Source organism: Thermobia domestica, chromosome 11, assembly GCF_964235325.1.
Source record: "Thermobia domestica chromosome 11, izTheDome1.hap1.1, whole genome shotgun sequence".
Lineage (NCBI taxonomy): Eukaryota > Metazoa > Arthropoda > Insecta > Zygentoma > Lepismatidae > Thermobia > Thermobia domestica.
In genome coordinates this window covers 111,320,874-111,335,604 of record NC_137464.1, presented here as the reverse complement: position 1 = coordinate 111,335,604, position 14,731 = coordinate 111,320,874, and the positions used below count along the sequence as shown (strand labels likewise).

At 32.0% G+C, this 14,731-nt stretch overlaps 1 protein-coding gene across 5 annotated transcripts in view; it reads right to left on the bottom strand.

The window, feature by feature from the left end:
• Positions 1 to 14,731, bottom strand: part of LOC145664358 (protein similar-like) — a 422,904-nt gene that overhangs the window by 218,995 nt on the left and 189,178 nt on the right. For all 5 annotated transcript variants that reach the window (XM_081730989.1, XM_081730988.1, XM_081730991.1 and 2 more), the window contains exon 3: positions 1,948 to 2,090. In XM_081730989.1, coding sequence (XP_081587115.1) covers positions 1,948 to 2,090 — 143 coding nt within the window. The remainder of the gene's footprint in view (positions 1 to 1,947; positions 2,091 to 14,731) is intronic.

The window sequence follows — 14,731 nt, the reverse complement described above, 5'->3', positions numbered from 1 at the left end:
TTGAAACTTCAGTACTCAAACTATTTAAGATGTAAGTGAAGATGAATCAATTCATATGACTGAGCAATCAAAACTTTGTGAAACAGCATCAAATTGACTTTCACTGTAAACAAATACATCCCCCCTAACGAACACAGTTACGTTAGTGTAAAATTAAGATGATGATGATGATGATAATAATAATAATAATAATAATAATAATAATAATAATAATAAGAAGAAGAAGAAGAAGAAGAAGAAGAAGAAGAAGGTCTTCTCATACAAGACAGGCATGTTTTCCGTATCTACACTTAATTTAATCGCATTTGTTTTTATTAAGTATTTCAAGTAGTTTAACATTATTTCAGTATCTAATTCTGGATTCAATCTTCAATAATCTCTAAAATGTATCTACACCCAAATCTTACAGCTTGTGGGAGATGGGGTGACAAACTCTCACCTAGAGGAGCTATATGTTATACATGTTTGGAATGAACATACAAAAGATTTAGAATACTGCTTAGCAAACAAACTTGTGAAAAATGACTCAATCTAAAATAATGTGTATTTCATAGAAACTATAGCCACCCGAAGAAGTTAGTACATGTATACCGAGTGAAATTTAATGAGATAAAAAGAAAATCAGTTTAAGTCATACGACTAAGTAAGAGATGCTAGTCAAATGACAAGGGATTTTTTTTCTGTGCGATTCCATGTTCTTTTCAAGTTAGGTATGTTACTCAAGTAAATTGAAAAATATTGTAGTTTCATATTCGATTTGAATTGCTGTACTACTAATAATCTTAGCTTAACATAGAATATTATTGCTTTAAAAACGTACTAACTGTATATATTTAAATAGTGGATTGTGATATTTCCTTTGCTTAAAAGCCTGAAGATAGGAAGTGTTTCAGATACCAGAGGAACGAAAATATTTCCGCTAAAGAAGAGAAAATCCTACTTCCCCAGCACCACAACCAAATTAACACTGGTGGTAATTATAATTTGCAGAATTACGTTTTAATTCAGTTACAGAAAAACCCGAACTTTAACTCAGTTAACTACCATAGTACCAAATGACGAATAGTGATTTCCTGATTAATTTACTAAGACATATTAATTTAATTTTTTGCACTAAAGTTCTGCAAATACTGAATATGCACTACACACACATTTCTGTTTTACGCACGAGTTTCATTTAATTTATCATTACAGGCAATCACACATATGCCTGTAATGAGCCTTCTATATTCGCAATTCATCTCTGATTAATGTGACCATTCTAATCAGCTGTGAAATGCGATATTCTTGTAAACCTAAAGTTCTTACGAGAGTCTGTGTCGTCTGTCACTACATCGCTATACAGTGAAAATTCTTTTTAACATCGATCTGTCTTATTTGTAACATTTACTTAAGGAAATCAAACAGCTTCTAATTCATCAGTCCTAATCTCTGAGCCTCTACTCTGTAGAAGTCACGCACTTTTTCAGTGTTTGAGTTAGAAATTCTGACTTATCTAGATAAAACATTAGAAAGTGAAACTGGAAAAACTTTGCTTTGTCGTTTTCATGATTTAAGAAAGAAATCTCTTCTGGGCTCCATTTCCATCAGTCATACTAGCACTAAGACTTACTAACTCGTGATAACCTTGAACTTTTCGAGAGAGATTCTTGACAAAATACTAAATTCGTGTGAAATAGCGAAACACGTATTATTAGTAATTCTAAACATCCAGTTAACATAGTTTAATAAGATATGTTTAGAAAATTACGTTCAATTAATCTACGTTTTTTCGGTCTTATCTTTTAAACGTATTTTTCCTATCCCTACAAAATAATAATAATAATAATAATAATAATAAAAAAAACCGGATCCTATAAAATCATTAAAACAAGCAAGAAAAGTTACAGAAAATCTACTCTTCAATTAGTATTTGTTCCATGCAGGCCATAACACTGGTTTTCTTACCTGAGCTAGTCCTAAATATTGATTCACATTCTCTGATAAAAACACCATATCGCCGTCCGCAGACAAGATAAAAAGAAAACCTTCCAATGCTCGCAGAAACATGGGATCAAAAACAGCGTCATATTTGAATTCATCTTCAGGCACTGAAATCAGGTAAAATAAAATGTTATTACTGATATAGTAAATGAGTATTTAAAAGATTCGATTTTAAAAGAAACGTGACAATTCTATTTGTTTGTCTGGACTTTAACATTACTTTGCAGTACTGAGGATGCATGAAACGTGGATCTTCAGTTGAACGTGAGTTAAAAGTATGAATACCATACTTTACAAAACCCGAACGCTGGTTCACTATTAATTCAGGGATGTCTGTCAACTAATGGTGTTGGCAATCTACACTTTACTGATGAAATTGTGAACCAAAATGCATACATAAACACAGTAAAAAACAATATTAAGCCTAGTACAGAAGAGTTGTGAATTTTGGTGACAAATTTTACTTCTACTAGGACAACGATCCTAAACAAGGGATATAAAATTCGCTGTATAACTGCTCTCAATGCCATAGAGAATAAGTGGACTGAACGTGGAACGAAACACTGGAAATACATCATCAAGCACAAAATCTATGCCATACATACTGAGACAAGTTTTAAATAAAATAAATGAATAAATAAAAACATACTTCCTACAAAAGTACTAAATTGTATTCGCATTCTTGTATCATGTTTATTTTGTTACAAATTAGAGATGTACAAGTTTCATTTTGAGACCGCATTTCGGAGAACGAGCTTCTTTTTTTATTTATTTATTCTTAGGCAACGGTCCCTAATAATAATAATAATAATAATAATAATAATAATAATAATAATAATAATAATAATAATAATAATAATAATAATAATAATAATAGTAATAATAATAATAATAATAATAATAATAGTAATAATAATAATAGTAATAATAATAATAGTAATAATAATAATAATAATAATAATAATAATAATAATAATAATAATAATAATAATAATAATAAAAAAAAAACTTGAAAGCATTTATATTCTTTATCGTATCAGAAAACAAAACTTTATTCAATAAAAAATTAAAACTTATTTTTTACTAAACGAAACACCATCTTTAACCCACTGTACTCTTATTTTGAAGCGAGAGATTTGTGTTTAATATTCGGTGGGAATACAAGCGTTTCAGATCGTACTGTAAATTAAACTGTAGGTCCATGTTTCATATAGTTTTGATGTTGAAAAGGACGTTAAATACTTCGCAACTACAATTAATTCAGTTTACGACTACAACTGAAGTTTCAAAATTTCCGTATTAATGTCTCTGAAACATCTAGACTCTTCAATCACATTAATTCTGATCCCATCCCCCTTCCTCTATTGTACTAAAAGAAAGCTTAATTTATTAAACTTTTATTTCAAAAAGTACGGTCCACCAGCATTATATGCTGGATTCTTGAGTTGTTGACTTTTATAGGTTGTTAGATTTCAAAGATTGTTACAACAAAGACACTAAAATCCCTAGACCTATATACGTTGCCTCTTCTATGCCACTAAGACATGGGAAATAGTGTGGCTCTTAATTTTATTGAAAGTCTCACTGCGACAACTGTTTTTTAAGGCTGAAGAAATACTGGAGAATAGAACTACAATAATCCACACCGAGACGCACCAAGTATGATGAGAGTACTCCTATATTCGTACAACAATACTACTATAAGGTGAATCGTACCTTGTTGAAAACATTGCTGCAGGATACATTATGAAGCATTTACAAATAAATTTCCTACAATTCTGAAATTTTGCATTTGTTACGAGATTAACCGTCTTGAAATTACATATAACTACCATATCTTTCCGTGAGCACAATTTAAATCCTGGGTAGACTATCCGGATATAAAGCTTTCCTTAGGTTCATCCATATTAGAGGTTAAGAACTGATTGATTTCAGAATATCTACCAATAAGAAGTATGATGTGTTTAATACTAGAACTACCACGAAATGAATTATGCAAAATCTACGAAAGAGGTTATTTTGACCCTTGTCTAGAACTGAAAATTACACGAAGTTTTAGTTTGGATAATTTAAGGAATATATATTATATCAATAAAATTTTCCGATTTATTATAAAGCAAAGAGGCTGGAAGTTTCAAGGAATATTTAAATTCTGAATATAGTTTTATCTTCATCAAGTGCATATATAGGTTAAATTTCAATTTGTACATTAAATATTGCAATGCAATCTTCTGGCAAATCCATTTATTTTCTTACTTTCTTTTTTTCTTACTTTCTCTCTCTCTCACACACACACTACGATTTTAACATCAAAATCGTAACACTGACTCACAGTTGTGATATTTTACGCAAGAACTAGAAGCTATTATAGTGATTTAACGTCTTGTCTTGTTCATTCAAAACAGATGCAGCACACGATATACTTTCGAACCAATTTCATATAGGATTCACAGAAGAATTCGTATTGGGAAAAGTAATCCAAAATTTAGTTTACCTTACACTTTCCAGTCCGACACTTTCTGTCTTTTTCGGAACAAATTGGTAATGAATGCTACTGGTAAAACGTCTTAAAAGAAGTTGTATGGCCCATGTTCTACTAGCAGCCTTGACATCGTATTTATGGAACATTTACTCCACAATGTGTGTTCCAAGTTTATATTTATTGTAAAACAAAACTATTACAGATTTCTTCTGTTGGATATCACTCATAATGTGTACGACAGTGTGAAAGGCATTCAATATCATTTTTTAAAATTGTTTTTATTTAATCATTTATTGGAACGCTATAAGCGTTGTGTTGCCCATGGTTTTGATGGTACACAACTTTTTATCATCAAATGCATTTAAGTTGGAATGTCTCTTCTGCTGCTTCGCATAGTATCAAACATACTTAATTGGTTATTTTTTAGTTCTCTAGCAAGAGGCAGAGACGGCATGTTTCATGTAGTCCGGAGTGTAAGACTGGTTTCACAAGTTATAGAACTAGATGTTCAGTAATAGAGATGTTTGTGAGCCCTATCTACATATACAGAACTATTCAAAATATATGTATGCTTCACTTCAACAAACATCCAAAACTTGATATTGTGTGTGGCTTGCCTTCTACGAGCTGGATAACAGATAGGAAATTTAGGCAGGGGTGAAAATTACCCCTCTGTTAGTTTTAGGTAAATCTCATTTTTCAAAGAAAACAAACAGGATATGAAAACTAATAGGGGAGGCCGGGGTAATAAGAGACAGGGGTTATAAGAGAGACGGCCAAAAAATATCCTAAATATCAAATCAAAATTATATTTAAAAAAAGTAATGGCAACGTTAATACCTTTACTTTCCTATCCCACTTGTACTTACGAACTAATATGAGTTTTTTATATTGTCACGCTATGAAAAAATACCTTCACTTTGAACTTACTATAGAAGTTCGTGACTTTTAAAATAGAATTTTATTGTGAAAAGTGAGTTACAAATGTGGAAATGACTACTATGTAACTTTGTGACTATTAAGACTGATGTGACATTTTGAAAAATGCTGAAACATTGTATTTCAGGTCAATTGAGGGCACGTCTCTTATTATCCCTTTTAGAAATTTTGAAGGGGTAATAAGAGACAGCTGTCTCTCATTACCCCAGTTCAACTTTATGTTTATTTAGCGCATGTGACGAGTATAACCTGCTATTATTTGTATATAGAAAGTAAATAGGAAAATTAATTAAATTAAAAACATAATTAATAAGGTCTACCTGCTGTAATTATGTAACACTAAAATTTAAATTAAATTTTTGAGGTGTTTTAAATGATAACCTGGATTTTACATAGGCTAGCATGACATTTCCAAACTCTTTTTGTACATTTTTCATATGATCGTTCGACTGTACATCGTAAAAGGTTTAATATTCCTCTTATATATTTTTCGAAAATGTAGTTTTACATAGGCCACATTTTACATAAAATTTGGACAACAGTATATTTACAACATTTTTCAAATGTTCTCTTCGTGTATGATTACAATTTAATAGCTTTTTCAATCCATTTAAGTTAGCTAAAACTATTTTTCAAATGCGGTGTTTTTTCTTCATTGAGAATTTAAGCACTTTTTAAGTTCATTTTTGACATTCTCCAGAAAATTTCTTGTCAGCATTATTTTTTTTATTTGGTAGTGTGAGTTTTATCTATTATGTATCTAGATTCCGTAAAACGCAACTTACATTGTTTCAATGGTTTTTGACATTTAATGCTCAGGCAAATAAATTTTCCGAACGAATTATTGAATTTCATTTTTTAAATCTTGATATTTCGGGATGTACATACTTCCGATCTGAAAAAAGTAAATTGTTTCGAATTCTCTGAAGATTTTTCCTTAAACTACTACTCATTTTCTTTTCTATGTGTGTGAATACCCTTAGGGGTAATGAGAGACACTGACTTTAACAAAATTTTTCGTGATTTTTTTTTTTTTTTTTTTTTGGTGTGAAAAAGCAACTGGAAAAATGTGTTAATACATCAACAGGTTTCATTTTTTAGTGCATTCATTTTTTCTAGTTCCTCAAGAAATCAATGCAAGTGCAAGAATATTTTTTTCTCTTATTACCCCGTTTGTCTTTTATTACTCCGGCCTCCCCTATTTATGGTATAGAGATAAAAAGATGACAAATAGCCTCACATGTTCACATCAAAGAACGTTGAATGTTCCAGATGGGTCAAAATAACACCTTCGGTGTTTCTTATATTCATTAACCTTCACGATACCTTTTCGTCAAAGTAAACTGAAAATTATCGATTTGCACATATATTAAGAAAATAAAATTAGAAAGTGAAACAAAGAAGATTATACAAAAATGAAAGAAAAGAGAACCAATATTTAAAAAAAAAGAAAGAAAGAAAAACTTCAGCACAAAATCTTCTCCATTTCTTAATAGTATCCTTTGGTGTGGATATTTGCTTAGTTACAACCTGATTACTTTTAACATCTAATATGGTTTTTTTTTTTTTTTTTTTTTTTTTTGACAAGATAACGCCCAACATGTTTTGATGCTGATAAATTATTTATCAATTGAGTGGTCAGCACTTGACTAGATAAAATTATAACACTCCGTGTCAGAACCAAAGAATTCAGTTAAAAAACTTTTCTTCCGACATTTAGCTACTACTACTACTTGGAACTTCTTTCTTGCGTCTATAAATACCTAAATACTTAGCACATTTCCTTATTTACTATCGATACTATCAACGTGTATGTTACTAGTTTGTACTTAACAATTAGTGTATACAATTTTAAACATACGTTAGCACTTGATTAAGAAAAAATTAAGGATCTTCATCCTCACCGCTCTGAAGTGTTCTACGTATATAAGAAAGAAGAGAACTATTTACTCATGCATCGATTCAGAATAAATTAGTACATTATATAGAATTGCATATTTTAAAAAAATAAATAAATAAAAAATAAAAAAAAGGAGGAACATACTGAAAAACATTCCGAAAAGGAGAGAGAGGATGATTGCACACATGAGATATGGAGGAATCACCATATTAGCTATGGAGGGATTGACAGAAGAAATATATATGGAGGACAGCTGCGGTTGAAATATAAGGACCAAATAATACATGAAGTAAAGAAAAAATAGTCCATAGATATGAAATGTCTGCGTCAGGATAGCGAAGAGTGGAAAGCTGCGTCAAAGCAGTTGAAAGATTGCTGACTTGAGAGGAAGGCGGCTGAGAGTTCTAATGGAAGTATAGTAGATAGAAAATAAGTAAAAAGAAATAAAAATGCATTCTGTTTACTGGAGTGTCTATTTTCCTGTGGTCCATGACACGTTACCTGAAACTTTCCGGACATGTAACAGGCATAGGAGTGCCTAATAGCACTGAAAGAAACTTCTTTGTAGACTAAATTATGCAAAATAAATAAATAAATAAAAATTTTGTAGACTAACCAGTATCTGGTAAGATAATTCACAAATTAACTCTTAGTAATTAAAAGGTTAGAAAATGTAACAATTTATTTTATTTATTTATTTTTTTGTAATTTACTCCCACCAAGATGCTGGATGCCACATCTGCAAATACATACTACAATAGTTATTCTAGCATATTTTGTTATCCGTTCCTTGAACTTTCTCTAGTGTATAAACCACACAATTCTTTTCGAAAAGCACTAAAATAATTCGGAGTAACTAGCACTTACACCAAAGTGTAATCCACTGAAATGAACTGTGTGGGTTTATACATTAGCGAAGGAACAAATATCAAAATGTGTTAACAAAACACACAAGATGTCAACAAAAGGACTGTTTCATAAGTATTCCTGCCGTTAAAACTCTAATTAAATAATTGGTAATGGCCATATGGCACAAATATTGATTTGGGTACGCATTATTGAATATTAATCCTACGACACAGCATTTTTAGTTACCGGATATTCATTTACATAGTACATTGAAGAAAATTAACATATTATTAAATTAACATATTTGCAACATACTATTAAACACAGTGTAACATTAAAAAATTATATCACAGAAAAGTGATAATACGTTGCAAATTCATGTATAGTGACAAAAAAAAAAAAAAAAAAAATCCTGGCAGCCTGCTTTTCAGGCGACAGAAATTCCACCAACATCCCCCACAATTGACTATATTTTTTTGTATTTTGTTCTTTTATTTTCTATTCATAATCATCATTATTTTTTTCTCTCTAATCACTGACATCTTTCAGTACATTGGCCACAATCCAAACAATCTGAGTAAGCAGAAATGAAAAAAGAAAGAAATGTAGTAGATTTATGTTTTAAAAAGAGTGACTGAAATACTTTCCCAACAACAACAACAACAAAAACAAAATATACTTTTAGATCAAAACGAGACTCGCTTCTATGTTTGCATGTACTCCTAAAAACAGCAATATATGTTTCTAAACTTACTCCATAAAGTACGGGACAGGAATAAATGACCAAAAACGCCATTAGTTTCAATGGCATTTGTGATCGTTTATTCTTGTCCCGTACTTTACTTGTAACTTTCAATATCCTTTCCCTGGAATGACCTTGGAAATTGACATATTGTTCTTACATAAAGTACACACTTTTATACATAATTTTTGTTGCTAACTATTTTAATAATTTTATGTTTATTTTGCTCTATCTCCCAAGAATTTTTTTTTTCTGTGAGCACCCGTACTGTTTAAATCCTATTCACCTGTAACTTTATAAGAGTTGATGTGTAACCATTATTTACAAACTAAATATACAAAAATTTAAACACTAAAAACCATATAAGAAATAAACATTCACTTTGACACATAATTTGATTGCTACTTTATAATATGAAGAACTGAACATACCACATTGTAAGTTAGTAATTAACTATAAGGAACTGAGTTTCGTTTCAGTCTAAAACTACGATAGATTTCCATGCTATGCGAATTCAATACACAAACGTCAAGTACTATAACTTCTGATTGCAATAATAATAATAATAATAATAATAATAATAATAATAATAATAATAATAATAATAATAATAATAATAATAATAATATGATGATGATGATGATGATGATGATGATGATCAAAGAATTTGTTTTTCGCACGTTGAATCCATTTCAAAAAGTCATTACTTTCTATCTCTTACTGTTCTTGCTCTATGGACAAAACCTCAACGCTAACTGATATGTCACTTCCGGTTGCAATGGAGGAACAAAATGAGAGGTAAAACAATCTTGTGGTACCGAAAGATATCAAATAACTGCTTTCGCTGTTTTATTCATTATGCAATCAGTGTTAAAACCAGAAATCGTACATTTTCATCACTTTCGGCTTGAGCAGAAAGATAAAGGTCGAGACAAAACTCTTTCTTGAACGCTGAATCTTATGTCAAAACAGCTTTCGATATTTCTTATCGTTGTTTTCACTCTATGGGAAATAAATGTTGAAACCGGAAGTACTAAGAAATTTCAACCACTTCTGGCTCTAGTAAAGTGTTGCGGATAATGAGAGTATGTTGTCTTGAGACGCCGCACTTTTCGCAAAAGAAACAATTGTCGCTATGTATTACCGTTTTTTTTTTTTTTTTTTTTTTTTTGTTTTACGGCAGTCAACGTTGAATCTCTGTCACTTCCTACTTGAATAGAGGGTTAACGAAGGAGATGCAATATGAAAGTCTTCCTTATCCACTGTATTCTTCGTTTCAACGTGAGTTTGAAAACTTCTTTACGACTTCAGAAGTTTTCCAGCACAGAATCCAATCGATGGTTGAGCGATAGCAAGTGTGTAGTTGCAGATGGTAACTACTTTGGTAAATTATTCGCACCAACCTAGTAGAAACAAACATGTTTGTAGCTATTTCAGTTACTTTTACTCAATTTCTTACTGATTTTATTATGTCTCACCTTCATTTTTTCAAGAAATAAATATTATCCCACCATAAGGCATATATTGATCATAGTATACACTTCCACATTACAAAGAGCGTATTAAAAATTAATTCTTTGTGTCTATGCACACAGTCTTCCTATTTGACATGAAATTCTGATTCTTAACATTCATAAGCCTCTGCAGCATGCGTTTACTTGTAATATTGATCTTAATCAGCATTAAATTTATACATTTTCAGATGGGGTCAATGAAGTTCATGTTGGGAGTGTTCTATGGTACAGAACACTAAGTTGTATTTTAAGATACTTTTCATTCCCACACTCAGCAGTGGCATGGCAGAATTCCTCCTTCCCTCCTGATTTTTTCTGTTCGTCTGAATTCTGCCAAACAATGCATTAGAAGAAATGGCATACCGGTACATTAATTTCTTTTATTTCTCTTTCTCCCCCCCCCCCTTCTAATCTTCAAATCTGCTGCAGACTACAGGCCCTGGTTTGATTTGCTATTCAGTTTAGCGTCCCTTTCAGCAGCAAGGCTATATAAGACGTAGACTTACAGCTTAACATGGGATCCGAACTACATGAGCTCCCGTCAGGAATCGAATCCAGGTTTCCCATGCCACAAGCGCGAGGGTCCTGGTTTGATGGAAGGACAATCCATCATGTACGAAGACCGAAACGTCAGCTTCAAGTAAGCTTAGAAACTACCCCACGCTGTTTCCTCTACTACATTGTCTTTCGGACTAAAAGGCAGACGGTGATCGAAAGTTTAAACTTCTTTCCGGGAGGATGTCGATAATTCATCCGACTTATTGAAACTAAGAATTTTGTAACATTTCCACTTGCGTTTGAGAATCAGAAGACATATCTATTCGTCTCAATACAGGTCAGTATATAAAAGAGCGTCTCAGAAGCTCATTTCCTAGATTGTCTCCTCCATCTCCTACTCATTTTCAACAGCCCTTAATTTCTTTATTTTCAAGAGTTGGCTACAGCATCTCTCAGCAAATATATAAAGGGTGTTTCAAATATTCCTATTACCGAGTCTGGAAAGTAATATACTTACAAAAGTATAGCACGGCCTGTGTAGAAATGTCCAAAGCAGGTTCGAAGTTTCGAGATAGAGTGTTCGGAGCTTTTATTTGAAGTTAAGTATTTGTTTGAAGTTTTAAGATCCAAAAATATATGAGTTTAGTGTGTTCATAATTTTTCGATATTTGGAGCGTCTGAGAATGAAAGCAGTAGCACGTTCCGAAAATATTTTGGTTGGAATAAATATATTGACACTGCAAGGTTGGTCACAACTTTTAGTATTAGGAATGAAGTTAAAAGCATTACTTTCATACACTTCCACAATCATCATAGGCTATGGTACGATGGGTTCAGTTTAATTTACAGGAAGGTGGATGACATTTATAACATTGACTGTAACAAAATTACTCTTCCATATTTCCCGTATAATTCAGAACTGGTTGCATATAACTGCTGCGATTTGTTTAAAAGTTAATAAAATGTTAAAGGTTTGTATGGAACACCATGCACGACAATGACTTACCGTGAAATTCACCTCAAAGCGAATAAAACGCAATAACTGTCTTGTTCTCATAAGTGTTTTCGCATGTGTCTGAACTATACACAAAAATAAAAATTGTAGCTGCAGCATTGCCAGAATTTTATTTAAAAGGAGAGATTACTAATAAAATAAGATCTGGCTAATGAGAAAAACCAATTATGTTAATCTTGGCACTGAACTGACATACAATGTAACGGAAGACAGTATGCTCATACACTCACGAATTTTAACAATCATGTTACTTATATGCAATTGTGATTTCTAAGAATATCTTGTATTTCCTAGCTTTCAGCTCTCCCCTTGAGCCTTGTTTACGGAAGATAAAAACAGGGGAAAAACTAATAAAAGCATCAAGAAAATAAAAGGAACTTATTTACAGGGACAGAACAGTGCGAAGAACGCCTTATCTTAGCTATCTGACAAGCGTCGAAGGGAAAAGCAGCACGTAGTAAATTGGTGGGCTCAATTTATGTGTTCTTTTGACCAGGAAGGGAAGGGTGCCAGCTCATGTTGATGTTTTAGTTCTTGTGCCAATACTGTATGTACTTTTTAATTACTGTCTCCCATTCCTTGCTCAACTATCTAAATCTTATATATATATATATATATATATATATATATATATATATATATATATATATATATATATATATATAACAATCACCAGATATAGCTCAGAGGCTATTTTATACTGGATATCTAACAACAATAACAATGGAAATGATTTGGGAAGGTATCGGCCAGGGCCTGTTTAGTAGGTACCATCCCGGCATTTGCCTGATAGGACTAAGGAAAACCCCAGACAGGATGGTCGTCAGGTGGGAATCGAACCCACGAACCCCCTAATGCGAAGCCAATGCTCTACCACTTGAGCTACTTCGCATAAAAGGAAAATAAACAAGTTTACAGAAACAAGTCTTTTTATTTCATTCCTGGCTATAAATAAATAAATAAATAAATAAATAATCTTGAATCAGCAATATTGTGTTGTATTTCTTTTAAATGTTTGGAAAGGACTGAAACCGAGCATTATGGTTTAGCATCTCTGATTAATTTTGCGTCACGTCTATAATACTCTCGCAATTTTAGTTCGTAAACTCCTGTTTATTAATTGGAGGTCGGTGTAATAACTCTTACATGTAAGTAAAATGTATGTAACCGAAGTTATCATGAGGTGTCTCCCTTTCAAACCATTGTCAGTACTTTTTAAATCTACGAAAAAAATATACTATTTTAATCTTTAGTTCTGATAATCCACTTATTTATAAAATACCTACGTTAATTAGTATTGTATTGTGCCACTGTTATCAATAACTTTTTTATTCTTCACGTTAAAACTTTGGTGTCTGTACATACATCTGACAGTGGACTTTCCTTGACATCAAGATATTCACTGACGCACGCTACTGAGCTGGTGGTTTTTCTTTCTTTCTTGTATGAACGCATTTATCTAATCAAGTTCTATTCATCAGACAATACAATTACGACTATATTTATGTTGTAATACTTCAGATATAGTTCCTTATTTACTTTCCTTACAGTTTGGAGGAGTCCGAAAAGCAGCTAGGTGATTTAAAAAAAAGACAATGAGGAAATACCATCAAAAGTTGGAGAGAGAGAATTAGTACTGGTTAGGACGTTACTGTAGAAGAAACTGAACTGTTAGGGATGTGATGAAGAGTGGTAGATGATTGTATTAATGGATTATACTAAAAAGAGTAAAAGAAAGAAAAAAAAACTAAAGAAAGGACGAAAAAGAAATAGCAGAGGATCGCAGTAAACGAAAGCTTTCCTGTTTGTTGGAATGTACTTGTGATGATGAAACAATGTACAGTTATATTTGAAGAAACAGAAGAAAAAAAAAAAAAGAAAGAAATGAAATCTTCAAATTTTACGTCCCACGGTTATGACGGTTAGGCTAAAGGAGACGGTGATGATGAGAGATAAGTGAAATGGTGGAATGAAGAAAGTGGGAGGAAACGGGAGAACCCCGACATATCTTTCAGAATTATTATTATTACTCGAATTAAGTTTTCTATTTACTTTTTGAATGAAAATATAATGGAACGGAGGTAAAACGAAAACTTTGACAATGGTAAAAACATTATTTTAAATGAAGAGAAGTTTCCAACTTGTATGAAGTTACGGAAATTAACTCCACTTATTGCTCGACGCTCCATTTCTCCAGTAACTACATTAAAAGTTATCTTGTTCTACTAGTTTCTCTGCCACACCTATTCAAACGACTCCTCACCCCACACCCAATCCTAGCCTTTAGTACGACAAATCCTTCACGTTTATCTTAATTGTATAGTTAAAAGTATACCTACACTAAGTTTAAATTTTATATTGCATGCCTATGAAATACATAAATAACATTTTTGAGACCATTCTTAATCACCGATAGTCAACATTCACTGCAAGCTACCACTTTACGAGCCTCAAGCTCATATGCATGCTTCTGTCATATCTACTGCCATGATAAATAGTACTTCTGTCCAGTAACTTGGGAAAAAAGCTATGGAAAAAGAGCCTTCACGTTTGATTTGTTCACATTATTTTGGCAGACAGTTGAATTCTGCCTCACTAATGAGATATAATCAACAAAGTGTAGCGCTGGGTAAGAAATGCTCATATGTTTGTAAACAGAAAATAACTAGGCGCGATTGTCTCAAAGTATCCGTCTTATGGATGCCCACGTGTACACAACAAACAGTTATAAAAAGTGACAAATTCTATTGACACAAGCTTTAAAGTGGCTACACGAACATTTTCCTTGCCGCATCGACTGGAGTTGGAC